This window comes from Haplochromis burtoni, unplaced genomic scaffold, assembly GCF_018398535.1.
Source record: "Haplochromis burtoni strain Fernald_Lab_line unplaced genomic scaffold, NCSU_Asbu1 Contig_363, whole genome shotgun sequence".
Lineage (NCBI taxonomy): Eukaryota > Metazoa > Chordata > Actinopteri > Cichliformes > Cichlidae > Haplochromis > Haplochromis burtoni.
This window is the reverse complement of record NW_024582724.1, coordinates 537,333-557,759: the sequence shown is the minus strand read 5'-3', so window position 1 is coordinate 557,759 and position 20,427 is coordinate 537,333. Positions and strand designations below refer to the sequence as shown.

General features: G+C 48.1%; 2 protein-coding genes across 5 annotated transcripts in view; both read right to left on the bottom strand.

The window, feature by feature from the left end:
* The window catches only part of LOC102304930 (transmembrane protein 106B), a 7,386-nt gene extending 3,834 nt beyond the window's left edge, over positions 1 to 3,552 (bottom strand). The window contains exons 1-5 of one of the 2 annotated variants that reach the window (XM_005943107.3): positions 3,268 to 3,552; positions 1,907 to 2,101; positions 1,228 to 1,291; positions 1,011 to 1,164; positions 791 to 931 (exon numbers count right to left, since the gene is read on the bottom strand). In XM_005943107.3, the coding sequence (XP_005943169.1) occupies positions 791 to 931; positions 1,011 to 1,164; positions 1,228 to 1,291; positions 1,907 to 2,099 (552 nt within the window). In that variant the 5' untranslated portion in view covers positions 2,100 to 2,101; positions 3,268 to 3,552. Of the gene's footprint in view, positions 1 to 790; positions 932 to 1,010; positions 1,165 to 1,227; positions 1,292 to 1,906; positions 2,102 to 2,344; positions 2,541 to 3,267 lie in introns of those variants that run through there. The other variant, XM_005943108.3, reaches the window with a different exon arrangement.
* Positions 3,553 to 5,022: 1,470 nt separating this feature from the next.
* Positions 5,023 to 20,427, bottom strand: part of nbr1b (NBR1 autophagy cargo receptor b) — a 28,573-nt gene continuing 13,168 nt past the window's right edge. Inside the window, exons 8-23 of one of the 3 annotated variants that reach the window (XM_005943104.2) lie at positions 19,830 to 19,955; positions 19,384 to 19,590; positions 18,776 to 18,935; positions 18,042 to 18,125; positions 17,772 to 17,957; positions 17,416 to 17,532; positions 15,506 to 15,581; positions 14,864 to 14,974; positions 14,395 to 14,571; positions 13,961 to 14,233; positions 10,694 to 10,877; positions 10,353 to 10,598; positions 9,841 to 9,926; positions 9,681 to 9,753; positions 8,437 to 8,530; positions 5,023 to 7,956 (exon numbers count right to left, since the gene is read on the bottom strand). In XM_005943104.2, the coding sequence (XP_005943166.1) occupies positions 7,783 to 7,956; positions 8,437 to 8,530; positions 9,681 to 9,753; positions 9,841 to 9,926; positions 10,353 to 10,598; positions 10,694 to 10,877; positions 13,961 to 14,233; positions 14,395 to 14,571; positions 14,864 to 14,974; positions 15,506 to 15,581; positions 17,416 to 17,532; positions 17,772 to 17,957; positions 18,042 to 18,125; positions 18,776 to 18,935; positions 19,384 to 19,590; positions 19,830 to 19,955 (2,374 nt within the window). In that variant the 3' untranslated portion in view covers positions 5,023 to 7,782. The remainder of the gene's footprint in view (positions 7,957 to 8,436; positions 8,531 to 9,680; positions 9,754 to 9,840; positions 9,927 to 10,352; positions 10,599 to 10,693; positions 10,878 to 13,960; positions 14,234 to 14,394; positions 14,572 to 14,863; positions 14,975 to 15,505; positions 15,582 to 17,415; positions 17,533 to 17,771; positions 17,958 to 18,041; positions 18,126 to 18,775; positions 18,936 to 19,383; positions 19,591 to 19,829; positions 19,956 to 20,427) is intronic. The other 2 variants (XM_005943105.3, XM_005943106.3) reach the window with 2 other exon arrangements.

The following is a 20,427-nucleotide window of genomic DNA, read 5'->3' as shown; positions in this document are numbered from 1 at the left end:
AAATAATCGGTGACTAGTCGACTATCAAAATAATCGTTTGTGGCAGCCCTACACTCAGCTGGCACAACATCACTGCAAGACAGCGTCACTGAAACTGCAAAGTCACCAAAAACTCTGAATCCACGAATACCCTCCAATGCACCTCACACTCCAATCAACAAACAGCAAAACGACTTCAACATCCACACAGACAGTCCAATCTGCACTAACAACACCAACAATTTAAAATACTACAGTCCGCACACAGCACAGGACGCACACCACGGGACCGACTGACTCAGACATCTGCACACATCACTGATGAGCACGTTTACACATCCTGGTCTGTCCAGCAATACACAACTTCTGGAAAGAAAAAAAACTACCAAAACATCCCAAACCCTCGACCACAACATCCCGCTATGCCCCTCCGTCTGTTTACATGGTGATGTGGAAGAACTAAACAAACTCCAAACAGATGAAAACTGTCCTGGCTGTGGCCCCGACTATCACCAGGAAAACAGTACTGCTCAACGGGAAAAAGACTGACACATCCCAAAGCTTAGACCTCCTCACGCAGCAGTATCAATGGACAACAATCAGCAATACATAAAAACCAATTTGAACACTTCATTCAAATCTAAAAGCTGCTGAGCTAACGCCACAGCAGAAATCATCAGCAGGAGAAGGAAACGGGACAAACTCGCTCTTATTTATCTGCTTTTCTCTTCTTATCCTGCCTCGCTGCACTTCTACACAGGACAGGTGTGTGCTCCTTCCTCTCAGCTGTGGTGACTGCATCACATCTCACCGTTTTCACGGACAGAGGTCTGACAGACACGACGTTCTTAATGGACACCGTTCCCAGCACCGTGCCAAAGTTGAGTGCCTGTACTGTCAGGTTGTAGGCCTGCACCGCTGCAAAGTTGTTATTAGTGATGTTCAACACGTTCTGCAAAAGAAAGCAAAGAGCCATCATCCCTGCACAGCCTGACTGCTCCGTTCATCACAGCCCGTCCCTCTCTGCTCACCGTGATGTTAATCTGCACGCCGTCGTGAGTGAAGTAAACAGAGGATGAACTGACAGCTACTGGAGACAGAACCACGGAGCGCGGAAACAGGAAGAACAACACCAGGACGCTGACCAGGAGGCACAGCCCGACAGACGAGGCCACATACAGCTTCCTGAGTGAGGACAAAACATGAGAAACACAAATGCATAACAACAAGCATCAGCAGCTCTCTTACGTGTGTCTGGGCCTCAGCCTCTGGTCAGTACAGGGAATGACAGCAACCAGCTTGCTTTCCTGACCTGCAACACAGTTGGAACAAAGGTTCTTAGATTAGAGAAGAAAGTGGGGCAGACGTAACGTTGCTGGGTTATCAAAGCAAACCGTGACCGCTCATGTCTGTGTCAGCCCCGTGGCACACCGCTGACCCCACTGGGGGGCTTCTCACCCTGTGACAGTGGGGAAAGGCTGCAGCCCAACTGTCAGCGTCACAAGTGACATTAATCAGACTCATCACTCATCACCCAGCTCTAAAGTAAAGGCTGCGAGGCTCCCATTGAAACACGCGGTGCGCATTACTGCTGAGAAGAGTTTCTCACGTCAGAGTTCATCAACTCAGACTTTTAATAAAGTCTAATGTTATAAGAAAGTCACAGCAGGAGTGTGTGTGTGTGTGTGTGTGTGTGTGTGTGTGTGTGTGTGTGTGTGTGTGTGTGTGTGTTCTTACTATACAGGTGGGGACCAAAATCCAGGTCCCCACAGGGTTGAAGGCATTTTTCGCACTCAACATGTGGTTTCAGTGTCAGGGTTACAGTTGGGTTGAGCTTAGGTTTAGGGTCAGGGTAAGCATTGTGTCGATGGGAGGTCCCCACGAGGATATCAAACCAGACATGCATGTGTGTGTGTTGGTTCACTACCTCTGGGTATACGCCCGGTGCCCTGACAGGTGGGACAGTGAACAGTGTCTGCTGAGCTGCATCTCCTGCTCCAGCTGGTCCTCTTAGTGCTGTCCTTCTCACTGATAGGCTGGTTGGAATCTTCCTGTCCCGCCCCGCTGGGCTGGAGACAGTCCTCGGTGACACCCTCACATTGGCTTGGAGCAGCTCCCATACCTAAAGAAACAAAAGATTACAAAAAACAAGCAAAAAAACCTACCCCCCACACACACACACACACACACACACACCACTGTGCAAAAGTTTTAGGCAGGTGTGTAAACATGCTGTAAACAAAGAATGCTTTCAGAAACATAAATGACTGTTTATTGGCCCCAAACATACACTACAGCAGGACAACGAGCCCAAACACAAAGAACAAGAACTGGAGTGATGGTCCGGCCCCCACAGAGCCCTGACCTCAACATCGAGTGTGTCTGGGATTACATGGAGAGACAGACGGATGTGAGGACGCCTACATCCACAGGAGATCTGTGCACTGATGGGATTTAGATTTCTCGTTTGTTCATGTAGTGCACAGGTGTCGAACTCCAGGCCTCGAGGGCCGCTGTCCTGCAGGTTTTTGATGTGTCCTTGATCCAACACGGCTGATTTAAATGGATAAATGACCTCCTCAACATGTCCTGAAGTTCTCCAGAGGCCTGGGAATGAACTCATCATTTGTTTCAGGTGTGTTGACCCAGGGTGAGCTCTAACACCTGCAGGACACCGGCCCTCGAGGCCTGGAGTTCCCCACCCCTGATGTAGTGGGTGCGTTGGGTGCAGCTGGCAGATTTTCCAGAACAAACCAGGAGCGATGGGAAAAACAGTCGTCATCTGTGACACTCCTGTAGTAGCTGGACTGTGCATGTGAAATTCAACAGTTTCAAATCATTTTCTGAATTATAAGGAAAAACTACTCATGCTGTGGAAGATGGGACCAGTGATCTGGATGTGCCAGGCCCGGAGGCTCGAGGCCTGAAAAAAGATGTGAGAGTGGGTCACGTGAATCAGAGTGGGTCACGTGGATGTGTGACTGCGTCCGTCATTAGTAGTTTTTCGCTCAAAGCTCAGTGAATAAAGTGTTACAGCGCGGTGTCCTCAGTGACACGGACGTGTTTAAACGTGTTCATTAAAACGTTGCTGTGACAGGTTTGAACGCGTGTCTCTAACGTCTATGAGCGCTCCGTGAAAACGTCCATTCTTAATATTTGAACACTCGGTGAATGCCTGACGTGACCGAGACGCCTCCAGCTCCGGGGCCGCTGCTACATTACAAGCAGCAGCCGCCGTTCCCAGCTTCTACCCCTCCTGCCCGCGACAGCGCCGGGCTCGGGACGTACCTGGCCGCCGTGGCTCTCTGTTATGAAGCAGCCCGTGTCTGTATGCGCATTCCTGCTGCACCTGAGCCTCGGTTGGCTAATGGTCGGTCACGCCGCTGACCCGCACGTAAACACTTCCTGTAGCAGCTGGCTGCACTCGTTATGTGGCCTGTTATCTTCCTCTTACGGTTCTTTTTATCCCAGAAGCTGGGACATCCTGTGTGAGCGGACAGGTCACTTCCTGTGTTTTCATTCGGAGCGGAGTCTGTGAGAGGAAGTGCTCTTCGTCAGTCTGACGTCAGTCACTACTGCTCACCTTTGGCTTCGTATCCATGTTTCGTCACTGGACGCTGTTAGTCAAACGTACTGATCACTGGGCCATAATAAATGTGTCAGTGCGATTCTGGCTTTGGCAGGACTGGCGTAGCTCATTTCAGCTGCTTTGCTGGTATAAATCTGGCGTTAAGCACAGTAAATACTTTCTATAGGGTCAAGCTTGGATTTTGGTTGCTCCCTTATTCAGACTGGGTCGCCGCAGGTTTGCTTTTCCTGACAAAGCTCCAGGGATGTGTGTCTCCTGTCAGCTGGGGATCTTTGATTTGTTACCTGATGTGTAAATGCTACATTATGGAGTCGTTCAACCACGCAAACAGATCCTGTTAAAACTCTGTCAGTAAACAGCACATGGTCTGATTCAGTTGTTGAGTTCTTCAGCAGTAAAGTTTTTCAATGTGGTGAAAACATGTTCTGTGGCTTCATTTTCTTCACACACACGTTTACTGGCCCACGCTTGCCCACAGTGGGTGTTGTGAAAGAAGTTGCTTAAAAGTGCAGTCCACTTACCATTTACCACTCAGGCCGGAGTGGGTGTGGCCACGCGGAGTCCGTTTTAGTGTCTAATGGACAATTAGTTTATTTGAGATGACTTGTTCTGTTTATCAGTGAAACGTGGCAGCACGAGAACAAAATCTCCCAGTTTTCAGAGCATTGTGTGCATCATGTGGCTGCATAAAAAAGATGTTTATGTCTAAAGAAGGGGATTATTCCTAAAATTGGGAAAGCTCAGCCCTGTTCTAGTATTCGAATAAAGCCTCAGCTTTGTGCATCTTTGACTGTCAGGTAGGACCATCACAGAGACTTTAACTCAATGATTCATGAACAGGTTTGTTTAACACGTATGTGGCACTACTCACACTGCAGGACATGCTCTTCTCCAGCATCTAGCCTTACCTGATGACAAAGCTGAGTACATGCTTTCAGTGAGCACTGCTGTGGTTGCTCCTGCTGCTTCTGGCTCCCCTGGTTAAATAAGCGATGTTCCTACTGAAAGGCGGCTGTAGCAGACTAAGGGTTTGGCTGTCCATAGAGAACTTTCCCACTTTTATGAGGCCGTGAAAGTCAAGATCTTATTGATCTTATGATTTAAAAAAAATCATAATCAGAATAATCCCAGAGTAGTATTTGATGCTACCAGCAGCACTATTCCTGCTCCACCTCTGATGGACGTGAGATCCAAACTCTCCTCAGTTACTCTTTTTCTCTCCTCCTCAGCCTAAACCACTGCTGTCCTCCAACCCGCCTGTCAGAGGTCACTTCCTGTTTAAAAAGGAGGTACAATGTTACAGGATACTTGCTGAAAGACGCTCAACAGTCCCACCTTTGACACTGAAACATATATAATGACATTCATCTAGCATGTTTGTTGCTTCCATTTAAAGGTGACATCGTGACCTTTTTAGTTGCACTTCTAACAAACACACGAAGCAGAAGCCTCAGGTGGGTGTAATGCATTTAATTGGAGACATATTGATTTGTACATCATACAATATTCATAAAGTGCAACACAGAAAAAAGCTCGAGCCATCCCCCGTTTTTCACATGACGACTCATTTCAGCACGATGACACACGGCACACACCTGACCTTCATTTGAAGCAGGCCACACTGAACCTGTGGCAGGACACTTTTATTCTTACCTTTCAAATTAATTACCTATCCGAGAGGGTGAAACCCGACAGCATGATTCATGAAACGCTAATATAAAAGAAATAATGAATGCCTAAAACTGATGAATGCCACTCTTAAAAATCTAAACATCCGTGTGAGATGTCCGGAGCTGTTTGAGTCAAAAACGTGGCCCAGTGTGGGGGCTGTACCTCTGCACCCGTGGCTGGTCCTTCAGGCAGCTGCAGGAAAGACAAAAGTTATAACGAACACAGAGCTCATGCTGTTCTTTAAATCGTTTCAACCACCCAGCATGTGACCTGCACGTCTGCCTCAGGCTCCACCCACACTGTTGCTTTCTGCACAGACATGTTGCAGACCGACACAGACAGGGTACCATGTGACGTGAGGTTACGTGGATGTGTAACGGCATAAAGTATAGTAGCACGCAGCGTATCGCACCACACAAGTATGAGACTAAAACTGCAGAGCAGCTTTAACTAGCACACCTAAAGACACGACGTCAAACTTACAAACAGCCTTCAAGCAGTCAAAGCAGAACCTAAACTCACAGCCCACTACTTTACTAATGAAGTCAGCTCAGGGTCCAGCTACGAGCAAAAGGAAGGAGCAGCGACCTTACTGCGCACACCTGACCAAGCCCGCCAACGTCTGGATCACCACGTGTGCCTGGGATTCACAACAAGCGTGGCAACGAGCCCCTCGTGACCCGCACACCTCTTTGGAACTTTCTCTAGTGGATGGAGGGAAATCCGTTTCCAAAGGTGTTACTATAGTTACCAAACCTTAATGCTGAAATCAAGTCGCCATCACCCGGGCCCCTCAGCTGATCCTGAGCAGACGTACCACAAACCGAACAGGCAAGCACGTCGTGTGCTCACCGTCCGCCCATCTTAAATTCTTCATCTGATGGGAGAACTGAAAGCAAACAGCTGATAATGAACTTCATCTAAAGCCACAAAACTGCGTCTCCATTCAAAACAGCAGAAGCATGTAAACATGGGTAGGAAATAAGAAGATGGGACGCGCAGAGGACAGGAAAGGAAGAACGTAGGCTGCTGCTCATGTTTAGCTACGATCTATGCAGAGGAACTGGTGCGTTTCCACAGCAGCTCGGGGTAAACTGTGGTTCTCCGCGAGGTTGCAGCTCTGAGTGCTGAACAAACCTGGTTGATTAGCTAGTTAACCATCATGCAGTGGGACAGTGTAGTCTGTTCACCACCACTGACTCACAACAGCAGTAAATCACACACCAGCTAACAGTCCGGCTCAGTTTCAGCTACACCGAGTGGTTTCCAATGACTTCTCTAAAACAGGTTATGCACACATGTTGTATTTAGTGTATATGAGAAAATCCCTTTAGTTTCAGTGATGGACTAAAGTTACAGGACAAAGGCAACGTGCAACCAAAACGGCACGCTGCAAAAAGCTCATCACACACGTCGTTACCAGCATGAAGAGCGTCACTCAGATGATCTGGGCTGAGCACGTGTGCGAGTTCTGGGAAACCGACTCAAAAACAGGAGGAATGTGTGTTTTGAATAGCACGGCTATTTAAACATCAAAGTACTTCATTGCATTCATCATCACAAGTCACATCAACACGAATGTGTCGGAGCAGTCCTGCTCCTCCAGCTGGAGCTCTGGAAACACCAAAGGGTCAGATTTTATACAGTAAAGCCTCACACACACTACGTCGCCTGACCAGTTCTGCTTACCTACAGTCAGTGTGATTATTTACAACCCGATAATAAAGTTATTAGTAGCTGTTGGAACGGCAGCTCAAATAAAACAGAAAGAAGCAAACCTGCAGCTGACACTGTGCAGACCAGCTGTGTGGGCCTGCTCTGGGACACAGGCCGATGATATCTAACCAAAGGAAATTTGCAAACAATGCTAGCTTCGTGAACAGCATCAGCTCACTACCAGTCGAGCTGGTTGTTACAGTTTTCACCACAATACGCAGAAACATGCACCACCAGCTGGTGTGATGGAGCCGACTGGACGAGGCGAACAAGACTGAGGAGATGAGATGACTTGATGCCTCAGCAGGACCATCAGCACGAAGCTGCATTTTCTTTTTGCCCAAAGATGTTCTGAGCGAGCGGGTTCGGTAGGCGACCTGTGAGAGTCTGCTGCTGTGGACTTGAGCAAAGGAAACGCGTGAGGGTGCCGTCGGTAGCTTTTTGGGATCCCTGCAACCAACAGGAGCAGGTACAGCAACCGTGGAGTTTCTGCAGCAACACAACTTTAGCTCAGGTTTGATGGAAGCGAATGCTTTCACGCTTCACACTTCGTTAAAATCCATGATGTTAGCACGTGGTGTGATTCACATTTGAAGACCTAGAATTCCTGTTTTCACCTTTCTTAGACAGATATGCAAAGAAAACCTGCAACTACCAAGATCTACGCTGAAAGTACTAAAACTACAGACAGTGGGTGGGTGATGGTCCGCTGGAGGATCCAGGGCTGCTGGAATGTCCCCTTACAAGCTCGTAGTATAGTCCTCGGTCCAAAAGGGCAAATTAGTGGAGAGCTGAAAAGAAGGAGGAAGAGTTTGGCCTCCTCGTCATCAGTAGCGTGTAGAGTACCAGTCATTGTCGGTCATCTGAACGAGCTCGTTGACCACGTCCAGCAGGCTGTAGTTGTGTTTCTTTAGCAGACGCTGGTTCAGAGAGCGGTCTGCAAAACCCATCTCCACCAGCACGGCCATCATGGTGTCCTGGGTGGATGCATCCACTGGAGGCTGGGTGGAAACAAGATCGGATCAGTCGAGCGAGCCAGCTACTGATTACCGCACAGGCCTGAATGAGTCTGTATCTGAAGTGTTTGAAGGTCTGACTGCTGACAACATGCTGTGTACAATGTAAATAAAAGCAGAGTGCAACATGTCACGACTGCGTGGCGTCCCCTCGTCAGGAACTGATCGAGCATCGGGAGCACCGTCTGATCAGGGAGCACCTTCGGCAGCTGGCTCCTGCTCTCCTGGATTAGGGATGCAGCCCCAGCTTAAAAGCCTTTCCAAGGTAGTGCAATTAGCTTTGCATTGGACTGATTAATGTAAGTGTAGCCCCACAACTGTGTCGCCTACGTGTTGCATCGCTATCATGCAGAGAAAAGAGTTCAAACCTGGGCTGTGACGTTTGCTTCAACACTGGAAAATAGGCTTGAAACTCCAAAACACACAAATGTGAATATGGGAGAAAAAAGCTGCTAAATGTGTCACCTGTGTGGGGCCTTGTCCGGTGAACAGGGCTTTGTAGGCAGAGGCAGCTACTGACAGAGCTCCTTTCACCAGGCCGCCGGTGAGGCCTTGCTGCCTGAGGAGGGCAAACATTTGGAGAGTTAATCCTTTTGTTCTCTCTTATCAGTGTTTACGATTCATGGATGTGAATTTATTTATGAGCTGTCTGCAAGGGGAAAAGTTATAGCAGCAAACAGAAACCAGAAAGCATCCTTGGACTTCATGCTCCCTCCAAACTGCTCGTGCTCATCATTCTACTCGGGAGGCCAAAACATTATTCTGCTTCTGTCTTAGTTGGCAGCTGGGATTTAGAAGCACAACGATGGGCCAGGCTCTCAGCACAGAGCCACGGTGAGACGACTCCTGTACGTATGTGCGTCTGAGCTGACCTTAACCTGACCTCAGGCTGACCTGTGAGGACTCTGCCTGCACAGTCATATTTCGAACAGCGCTGCAGTTCAATCAGCTTCATTTGAACCTTTGTACATTACTAACTTCCCTTTCTGAGCCTCAAAGGCAGCGAATCGTCCTGTGAGCCTGGGAAACTCGGACAAACAGCAGCAGGCAGCTGGACTGGCAGCTTGTTACAGTCTCACTACTTTAACATGAAGACATTATTTAGCTTTTATGTTAGCGAGCAGATAATCTGCCTCCCGTCTCCTGGAAGCCTGCGTTTGTCCGTTTCTATTAGAAGCTACATTCAAAGTGATCGGATGATGGCGCGACTCTGATGTCTGAGATTTGTAGTATCAGTGGTGTGCACGCTCCACACTGAAGAGCAGATACAGGAAGTTGAAAAACAAACTGAAAGAAGCTGCATCATGTAGGTTCTGCACGATAAACCAAACCTAGCCAACGGATGGATGGACGAATAAAAACGTGATAGCTTCAGTGTGTGTGCGCGTGCACATGTGTGTGTGCACATGTGTGTGTGCGTGTGTGTGTGCACATGTGTGTGTGCGTGTGTGTGTGCACATGTGTGTGCGTGCGCGTGCATGTGCATGTGTGTCTGCGCGCGCGTGTGTGCGTGCGTGCGCATATGTGTGCGTGTGTGCATGTGCGTGCGCATGTGTGTGCGTGTGTGCATGTGCGTGCGTGTGTGCGTGCGTGTGCGCGTGCATGTGCATGTGTGTGTGTGTGCGTGCGTGCGCGCGTGCATATGTGTGTGCGTGCGTGCGTGCGTGTGAGAGTGTGTGTGTGTGTGTGTGTGTGAGAGAGAGAGAGACCTGGGGTCCTCGGGGTCGTTCTTCTCCGTGTCAGTAGCTTCAGGATCAGTCTGAGCGCGCTCAGGAGCTGCTTCTGCAAGACAGAACGATGCGATCACCGTGGACTGCATCAGAGTGGTACTGTGACTGAAGTGACAGCGAGACCCAGTAAGGAGCCTACCGTCCTCAGTCTGGTGCAGTTCTGAACCCTGCGCTCCTTCCTCAGCGCCGGCATCCTCCTCCTCTCTCTCTGCGCTGCTCTCTGGGCTGTCAAACACAAACATGTTTGCTTCGCTCATTTACTGTCGCACAACAACAACGCCTGTGCCACTTCATGAGCTTCATGACTCGGCTCGCTGTATTTGAATCTTGTTTAAATGAAGGAAAAATGTTTTTATATGATACGGCACACCATCTAACATATTTTGGTAGCTATTTTGTGACTGACAGGTGATCATTTGTATACAAGCAGGAAAGAAAACATTAGTAATCTCCTTTGCCTGATGAAGGTCTAGCCCTGAAACGCTGTAGATGAATGGTGCAGATGTGGTGCAGATGTGGTGCAGATGTGGTGCAGATGTGGTGCAGATGTGGTGCAGATGTGGTGCAGATGTGGTGCAGATGTGGTGCAGCAGTGGAGCGGTCGGTCTGAGGAAAAGACCAGCTTTCCTGAGGAAACGTTCTCATGCTTACTGTGATGTGACGACAGCTTGAGGCGGGGTGACTACTTCAGGAGTCAGCGGCTCATCGTCCAGCGTCTGGGATGTACACAGCATATCGTTGGCACTGCTGGCTCCTGACAGCTCCATTCCTGGAGCCGCTTCATCCACCTCGTCCGCCTCCCCCTCTCCTGCGGCACTGTCCCGACGCTCAGCTGAGGGGGTATCTGGGTCTGTGTCGGTCTTGGCTTGGACGTCTCCGGGCTGGGACAGAGCAGAGCTGCAGCGGGACCAAGAACAAAGAAAAAGTGAAAGCACTGATTACTGTCCCACAGGCGAGGGTTCCCCCACACACTCCAAAGCCACGGCTCCTACCTGTACATGGACTCTCCCAGGGGCCGAGTGGTGTCAAAGCAATCAGGGAGGATGATGATGTAATCCTCGGAGGACGTGGAGGAGGAGCGACTCCTCATTACATCCCTCTTCTCCTCCTCTTCTTGCTTCTCCCTCACTCTGGGCTCCACACAGATGCTCTCCATGTGCGACTCCTCAGCTTCACCTGTGATGAGACCCAGGAAGCAAACGCTGGGTGTGACTGGCTGCTGTACACATGCTGGGACACATGCTTCACTCCCACTCATGACACAGAGGTTCAAGCTTCGCTTCGACTTCTGTCGTGCCCAAAAATGGCGGCAGAAGCTAGAAACATAAAAGAGGACCTGAGGGTGTGTAGTGTGTGGACCTGATGTGCACCTTTCTAAAAATCAAGCTACGCAAGGTTTTAACACAGCTGGAGCCTAGCTTAGACTTGAAGCAGGAGCAAAACCATCGCATTTCTAGAAATCTGAACAAATTTATTAAACCTAGAGCTGGGCGATATGAGATTTTTTCATATCACGATATGTTTTTTTCATTTCAGGCGATAACGATATCTATCACGATATAAGCCAAATAACTATATTTGTAAGATTTAAATGTGCCGTTGCTCACAAGTAAAATGTGAAATAATCAGCAGCTTGTTTTTATTTAAATATTTATTTCCCATAATAAGTTCAACAGGGTAGATGTACTTAAGGAACATGAGACTTTTTCAGATAAATAAAGGCAAATATTGCAAACTACACAAAAGGCAGCCGCTAAAGCGTTTAAGTTTCAAAATAGAACAAACGAAACAGACTAAATTGTCAATTCCACTTAGAAACAAAATATTAATTCTAAAAATAAATCTTAGTTTGTTTTACAGAAGAACAGACAAAACTGACTAACTTTTGTCAATATCAAATAAACTGAGAACTAAAAGGAAATTCTCAATCTCTCCTTGTTGTATAGCTGAGCTTTTCAAACAGTTTTAACAGTTACTTTAGTCTGACAAAAGCCGAATGACGAATTAGCGCTTCCAGTCAGAGACTGAGGCTACGTCCACACGTACACGGGTATTTTTGAAAACGGAGATTTTCCGTTTTCGTTTTAAAAAATAATCCCGTCCACACATAAAGGCAGAAATGAAGGAAAACGCTGCTATGAACATGCCAAAGCAGCAGGTGGCGCTAGATTCCTAACCGTGCAGAAATGTTGGCCAATCAGAAGTCTAGAAGCCTCGGTGGGAAAAAGTAAACAAAGCTGGGGCATAGAAGCAGAACCGAGTCGTATGTGTGGAGGGACAGTAACTGTGTGTATATGTAAGCATTTAAACACTGCAGAGAGTAGAATTAACAGTAACAGTATTGTAGAAATTCATTTCACCGAAACAATAACGTGGCGCACAGTGTGACGCATGCACCAGTTTATTGTATTTCCAGACTTGCTTTCGGCACATTTACAGTGCACGCTACTCTGTTTTTTGTCAGACTTGAAATAGCCGAAATACCTTCACACTACGGAACTTCTATGGCTCTTCCGTTCGACAATCTCTCCGGCGTTGGAACCATCATCTGTTTTCTCTTCGGTCACGCTCGGTTGATTTTTCTAGTCGGCACACTCATTTCCTCCATTACCCGCTGGCTGCTTCCCAAACAAACACACGTGCGGCTTGGCACTTGTGCTGTACGTAACAAGTCACGCGACGTGACGCTGCGGCTGTGATTGGTTCGGCTCTGCGCTACTTAATTTGGATTGGCTGACCTTTTTTTTTTTTTTAAGAGGACAAGAGCGGCGAGGTCTATCGCGATAGCTTAATTTCTCTATCGAGTAAAAGTTATATCGCGATACATATCGTTATCGTTCTATCGCCCAGCTCTAGTCATTAAACCCATGAAAAAAAACGGGCTCTCCAGAGACTGAGGTCAGCTCCCAACAGACGAAAACACTTAAACATAAAAACATCAACAAAGAAGAACAATGACAGTATCCACAACAGGCAACCGAGAGGAAAGCAGAGAAATGTGGATTATTAAAGGTCTCTCTTCCAAGTCCAGTTCAATTCAGTTTTATTTACACAGCACCAGATCACAACACAGTCGCCTCAAGGTGCTTAATATAGTAAGGTCGACCCTACAACAATACATACAACAATCATATGACCCCCTATGAGCAGCACTTTGGCGACAGTGGGAAGGAAAAACTCCCTTTTAACAGGAAGAAACCTCCAGCAGAACCAGGCTCAGGGAGGGGCGGGGCCATCTGCTGTGATTGGTTCTTGATTCATTTAAAGGAACATAATCATTTCTGTTAGTACACGACTTAATAAATTGATCAACAAATCGAGTCTTTCTATTTGTGGCAGCAATTTTCCAGCTTATCAATCAACCAAAGACCAGACAGACTGTTCATTCATTTGAAAGCCTGGTGCTTAGCCTCGTCCCCCCCAGCTGTAACACCAGTGATCACCTATCGTCCACCTGGGCCTTACACACAGTTTGTCTGATTTCTCGACCGACCCCTCCCCTCTTGTTTCCTTAGCGTAAGGAGGCGTGAACTCGTATGTCAGGTGCATGACAGCGCCGTGAGGAGTAGCAAGCCACAGAAAGTTGGGATTTGGAAAAACAGATGGAATGGATTCAAAGGCAAACGCAGAGGCTGCAGCGTGGGAGCACTTTGGGTTTAAACTGAATGACCGTGGTGAAACCTGTGTGAGCCGGTTTGTCGCCTTTGTTGTCAAATAGTAGCAACTAAACTGCTTCCTGTTAAACCCAGAATTTAAAATGCTGCTCCTCACACACGAGCTCTTCAATAATCGGCCCCAGTCGTACAAAGTGTTGCAATTAGCTGACATTTAAAGAATAAACAGCTGTTCCTCGACAGAGTCCTCCTGTTTGTGGTGAAGGAGCTCCACACAGACCCTCAACTGTGCTGTCACAGCACATGTCAGCTGGCTGCCCGTTAGCACCGCTGCCTGGAGTTTCAGTGGCGTCCCTCCTGCTGATGCTAGCTGAAAGAGTTTCCAGAGGTCCTCCCAAACACTGAGCTGACCATAAGCTGCAACCCAGAGCTTCAAGCCTGCTCCTGTACAAACCAAGGCCGCCATCACACCTCACTGTCCTTGAATCCAGCCCAGTCATACGGTGACATCTTCACTCAAATTAGACGCCGCCTCCACTTTATATACAGTCTGCAAATGGTCAACGCTCACCCCCCAAACTGGTGCAAACAGCTGTTTCTCACAGAGAAGCTGCTTGAGTCAACATATCAACTTAAAAATGTCACCTGTGGCGGTGTGTTCTGGCAGCGTGGCGGTCCCGGCCGAAGCGTGGAGCGGCCCCGGTGCTGAGCTCGGGCCAGGCAGCACGTTCAGGGTCACAGACGTTGGAGTGGGCAGGGAGGCTTTCAGTGGGGAAGGGATGGACGCCTTGAGACCAACGAGGGGTTTCATGGGAGTCTTGGAGTTGCTAGAGCAGCTGTCGGGACTCTCCTCCATTTTCACCGTTTTACTCAGACAGGACAGCGAGGAGGAGGAGCCCTGAGCAGCTGGACGTACCACTGAAAGGAAACACGAGGACCACAGTGAAACACCAGCAGATCACGCTGCAGTCTGACGTTCCAGCCAGAACAGACTGTATGTGAACATGGACGCGTTCCAGCCAAACACAAATGATCATTCATTTAAACGCACGAGCTGGCGCCGAGGGCGTGTCACTGACCTTTTCCTGTTCCTGGGCAGGATCCTCTCAGAGGTATGTGATCAGGGGCCTCCTCCAGGGTCATCGAGCGAATCACAGTCTCACAAACAAACTGAGTACCGCTGATGTCATCCTCCCCTTCCTCCTGAGCCGGGACTCCGCCCCCTTCAGCTCCAGGTCCTACCCCGTGGGGGACATCTGAGGACCAGCAGCGAGACAACAAATGTCAAGACACGCCCATTTCATTTTTGAACACAGCTGTATCAGCAGGACAGCTGCTCACACTCAGAGAGCTAACTGCATGGCTGTGAACAGCTGGACAGTCTTAGAAGAAAACCTTCACCCGATTGCATGCTGGGAAGCCAAACAGGGGTTTTCAAGGGACCTGAATCAAGTCAGTCAGGTGCGGCTTCTTTAACGAGTACTTGTAGTTTCAACAGAACCTTTAAATAAACTGGGAGAACACTGAGGAGGATTGGGACTTCATTACCCATGATGCTATTGATGACTTCAGTCTCTTCCTGAATCAGACCCAAGGAGGGGCTGCCCTTGTCCAGCAGAGGGCCATCTTGAGACAGAGGGGACATGCAGGGTGTGATGTCTGGAGGAGAAACACAGACAGCACTGAGCTCTTACAGCACGTGGACGTTTACAGCCGGCTGACCGAACGAAGACCGAATGGCAGTTTTTCCAAAAGTGTAACATTTGCGGTGGTTTTGAAGCTGACGTGGGGAACACTTCAGAGAGCCTGGTCACCTGCTCTGTGTCAGAGCACTGCGTCTGGAAGCTGAGAGCAGCGGTGCGTCTAACCAAACTCAGTCTGCAGCTTCCCCACTCGATCAGGGTCACAGCACCTGATGTAATCAAACTACGAGGTCAAAGAAACATGAACGTCTATGAATCACAGACGGCCTCCGTCAGTGTGTCGGGCCGATGCTGCCACTGCTCAGAGGACGTTGTGCTCGCCGTGTCTGAAAGAAATCTGCTGTCTTTGCATGTTAGAGTTTGAACGTCGGTATTTGTGGTGCAACAGATTGTATTTGACTATTTTATTGTTCACATAACTGACGTGCTTGTAGTGCAGACACGTGTCTCTTAACCAGGACGAGTGTTCTGGCTGTTCTCTTCTTACCAGCAGGCGTGTTGGTGGGGGCGCTCTCCAACTCTTGGACGATGTTGATATCCAACAGCTCAAAAGACAGAAGATCCTGACAAATGAACAACAGGTAACAGATTACAAGGCTAGTCTACAGGTCACCTGACCTGTCTCCAAACCAGTACAATCCAAGGCAGAGCCCCAGTTCATAAATGAAGATGATGATGTTTCAAATCATTTGTAACACGTTTCTTGTTAACAGAGGACTCAACTGGTTCTGTTACAGTGATATTGCTACATAAGTGCAGGGTTGTTGAGTGCCTGAGTCACTTTGCTGTTAAAGTGCCATCCTGTAGTAAGTACGAGTCATAGGCCACACCCCTTTCCTTTATATTTTACTGGGAAATGAGACTTTGCATAACTTCAGTGAATTTGAAGGTGAATGATGGCTCTAATGGATGGATTTTCAGTCCAGTTCCTGTGTAATCTGCAAACCTCAGCCTCTCCCTGTCTAAGCAAAGCTGTAACACACAAAGCTGGAGTGGACGTGAGTGTTTGTGTTTCGCAAACCAATCCAGCTGTCAGCCAATCAGCATTTGGCCCACAGTGAAGCCACGTTACGCTGAGTTGGAGGAACAGATTGAAAAGCCCCTCCCACAGGCTTGCATAGGCAATTACAAAAGCAAACGGGGGTTGGTGTGACTCAGGTGGTAGAGCAGGTCGCCTACTAATTAGAAGGTTGGTGGTTCGATCCCTGCCTGCACGGACCAACTACACTAACCCCACGCTGTCACTCAGACGTAGGTGTATCTACTAAAAAGCTCTACGTCACCTCATTCTTCATTTATCGCATCCACAAACTTGGAGGATCGTGTCGCTCGTTTATTCTGATGACAATAAATTTGACTAAAAGTCTGTCTCCATGGAAACACGTGGACTCTGAATGTGAATTTAGACGGAAGCAGATTTACAGTTGTTGCTCGTTTGTCACAGTTCATTTCAGCCTGTATCATAAACAGATTACCGTAATTGTCGGGCTGTAAGCCGCTACTTTTTGCACAAGCTTTGAACCCTGCGGCTTTTAGTCAGGTGCAGCTTTTCTATGGATTGTCCATGATTTTTGTCATATCATAAGACGATTTGTTTTGTTTGTTCCGCTGTTGTACGGCACTACGTTGCCTACGAGGATTTGTTTGGTTTTGAAAGTGACAACGAAGGAAAGAAGCGGAGAGTGAATGACGAAGCCATCCTGAGCCTGTTTGTATCCGACACTGGAGAAGAGGACTTTGGTGGTTTTAGTGCGCAGGAAGAAGAGAAAGATGGTGGTGAATGACTGACTTTTCTTCTTGTTAAAGCTGTGTCACTGCACCTGAGCCTAAAAGGTAGTCCGAATCTATTTTTCTGGTGTGCTGTAGGTTATTGTTATGTACTACATGTGCAAATATGTACCCATAACTTGTTTTTCAAAATATTAATAAAAGTGATGTCTCCAAACAGCCATCTCTTTCCTGACAATTCCCTTTGTGCATATTCTCTTACATATGATAAGTCAACATTGAAACACCTGCGGCTTTTGGTCAGGTGCGGCTAATGCATGTACAAAACAGGATTTTCCCCTGATTTTAGCTTGTGCGGCTAATATTCAGGTGCGCTTTGTAGTCTGGGAAATACGGTAATATCAAAGACAGAGCAGCACACTGACTGCCAGTGTGGACTAGTCCCAGTCTTCACAGGCAACAAGTTTACACAGCTGCATTTACTTTGGTTGTGCTATGATCTGTACAAACAGATGCTTCACTGCACATTCATGGACATTTGAATAAACAGATAAAATATGAGCTATTATTATTCCAGCTTCATGTCAGCTGCAGTATACGTACAGTAACGTGATGTTAGCATACTGTAGTTTAGCTGCTAGGATGGGGAGGAGCGTCACAGCAGGTTACCTGTGCGGTGAGCAGGTCTACAGACGGGATGTAGTACTCTTCTTGGTCCACTGACAATAACGGCTGTTCCCTGGAAGCTGCACACGCTTTCCCATCCTTGGCTACTGGGTTCTTGCCCTGCAGGCAAACATTCACATCAACCTCATTTGTGAATTTGCACATCCAGAAATGTATTTCATTTTTAAACCATCTAAACTTCAATTTGTTTTGTATGAAATTTACAAACCAACCATCCTTGATCTCACCCCAACCCTCTCACACCAATTAGCTAAACTGCAGGAATGTCTTACAGAGTTAAAGTTTGAATAAAGGTTACATCCAATGATTTCAGCCTCCCTGAACTGCATTCGTCCTACCTGCGGTGTGACACAGGGTGAAACCAGGATCCCATCAGCCATCATGGGTGCTGGAGCCAGAGGGTCGACCACGATGCTGCACCACACTCTCGGTCCAAACTGCTCCCCAGCGTGGGCCAGACGCCAGTGAGATGTGTAGGAGCCCTCCACAGTGGGCGCACACAGTGCTACGCTCACTATGCCAACCTGCACGCACACACACACACACACGCTTGTTTCAGTGCTTCACGAGGACACGTGCCACAGCTCTGTGGGATGTCTCACACTCACCTGTCCCGGCTGCAGGAAGGGAACTGCCACTTCTCTCCAGCGGTCTCCAGATCCCACTGCCAGGTTTCCCCACATAAACTTCAGCTGCAGGAACCAAACAAGACATAATATAATGGTTCCTTAGTGGGAGTTTGCACACAGTGGACCAAAGCCTCCCACAGGTGTTGAGGTCAAAGAGCAAAGTGACGTTCTGTGGTCAGTAAATGTCAGCACTTTGCTGCTAAACGTGATGGAATAAGGTTTGACACTATTAACACTGTTAAGGAGGGATTGGTTGGTCACAGTGAAACAGGGTTGCTGTTTGTTTACACGAAACACAAAGCGCGGCTGAACTAAGCCTATTCAAACAAAAAGCACCAGGTCTGAACCTGAAACTCATGAGATGTGATGACGAGCATGAAATTTGTGTTAGTCAGTGATGACATTTCACTACAAAGGTTGGGTAATCACGCCGGTCAGTGACGCTCATCACCTGGGATCATGAGTATAGCTGTTTCTATGGCAACCCAGCCAACAGTTACACTTCCCCCAAAATGTAAAAAGTACATCTAACGGTGGGTCGAATAATATAGTTGCGTCACTGTGGCCAGCACACCGTCAGGTCACGTCTGTGCTGTACACACATGGACGCGTCCATGATATTCACGGCTCTGAGACGGCGAGCAGGTCTCGTTCTGGTGTAGGTGCTCTCAGGAGAATCCAAGCTGTTAATGAGCTGCTGTTTGAGACTTTACCTTAGTCTCAGCACTCCAGCTGAGAGTCCCAGTGTTCCTCATCTTCCAGTACTTGATAAACTTGGTCCCAGGACGCAGACGCGTTCCGTCAGGAAGGTTTTCGTCCAAAAACGCTGCCGTCATGGCAGGAACCACCAGGGGACAGGGGCGCTTTGGTCGCCTGGGCAACAAGAGGAAAATCCCTTTATTCAAATTCTTCATCACGTCTCACTCTAAACTCATTCATATCGTCATTCAGCTCCCATCATCCCAGAGCAGCGGTTACAATGGACCGCCTTATTGACTGCTGCAGTCTGCTTGCCATATTTTCCCACAGTCTATTCACTTCATTGCACTATAACAACCTAGGATCACCATTCATCTTTAAATGTGCTTCAACTTTGGGGGAAGCCGTAGCAGGTGGACAAAAGCTTTCAGGGTCACAGAAATGCATTTCGTCCACACCGACCCCCGACGAGCTGATAGCGCCTCGCTGTGACTCGACTGTGTGAGCTGATGTTTGAATAAAGACAGACTTTGTTTCTGGAGCTACTCTGGAATCACACATGAGGAGATCGACACTGAGATAAATGAAGTGCGTCCTGCAGCCTAACTTGGTTGGGACCTACTCTGGGCTGTTGTGCTGTGTGGCTCGAGGCTGCAGGAGGACGGGGGAGGAGCTTCCGTCTCGATGGGACGAGCTCCACTGTATGCCCCGCCTCTCCATCCTCAGCTGCTTCCGGATTTCCTTCACCTCAGCTTTCAGCAGGCGCTTCTCGGCTTTCAGCCGCTGCTTCTCTGCCTTTCGGAAACTGCGATCCCCCCGCCTGTAGAACCTAAACAACAATGGATCGAGATGAAGTAACATCAGCATTATGGGAATGTCTACAGCCAGGTGTAGCATTTTATACTGGATTCAGACAGCCCTGCATCAGCTCACACTCATACCACATATCTTTAAAACAAACATTCATGTTTTAATTAAATATTTAGTGTGTAAAGCTGATAATATGAAGCTAGTTTGTGCTTTTTGGTAAATATGAACACGTGTTAAAGTCCGGTAGCTGTGTCACACCTGCTGTGGTCTGGGGCCGGTGATCCGTGCTCCGGGATGGACAGGGGAGTCCTGGCTCTCACCAGATTGTGACTGGGATCGTGGGAGAAGCTGCAGGGCTCGCACAGAGTACAAGAGGTGCACACGCTGTGGAGTGAAACAGCCCAGAGGGATGAGAGGAAACGTGAGACTGCATCTAAAAACTGACACCGTGATGAAGAGCACGCACTCAGCTTCACAATCTGCAGAGATAACAGCTCCTGGCATGCAAGGAGAACGTAAGGAACTGCACAATGTGAGTTTGTGTGCAGAGCTGAAGTTAGAGCACCAACATCCTCCCTTTACAGCAGCGAGGCCACAGGGTAAATGTTCACTTGGTAATAGGGCTGGGCTAGATCATACCGTTCACGGTAATACCGGTGTAACTTTGGGCAACGACAAGAAAATGAAATATGGCGATAGAATATGTGCTTTTGTTTTCAAACGCACATGGCGGAAAAAGCATGGCGGCGACGCAGAACGAGAAGAGGCGAGAGCGGATCGTTGAATGAAACCATGAACCTGAACTGGTTTGTAAAAATGCTGCAGCTTCACTGGTGTGGAACTGGTTTAGCTTTCG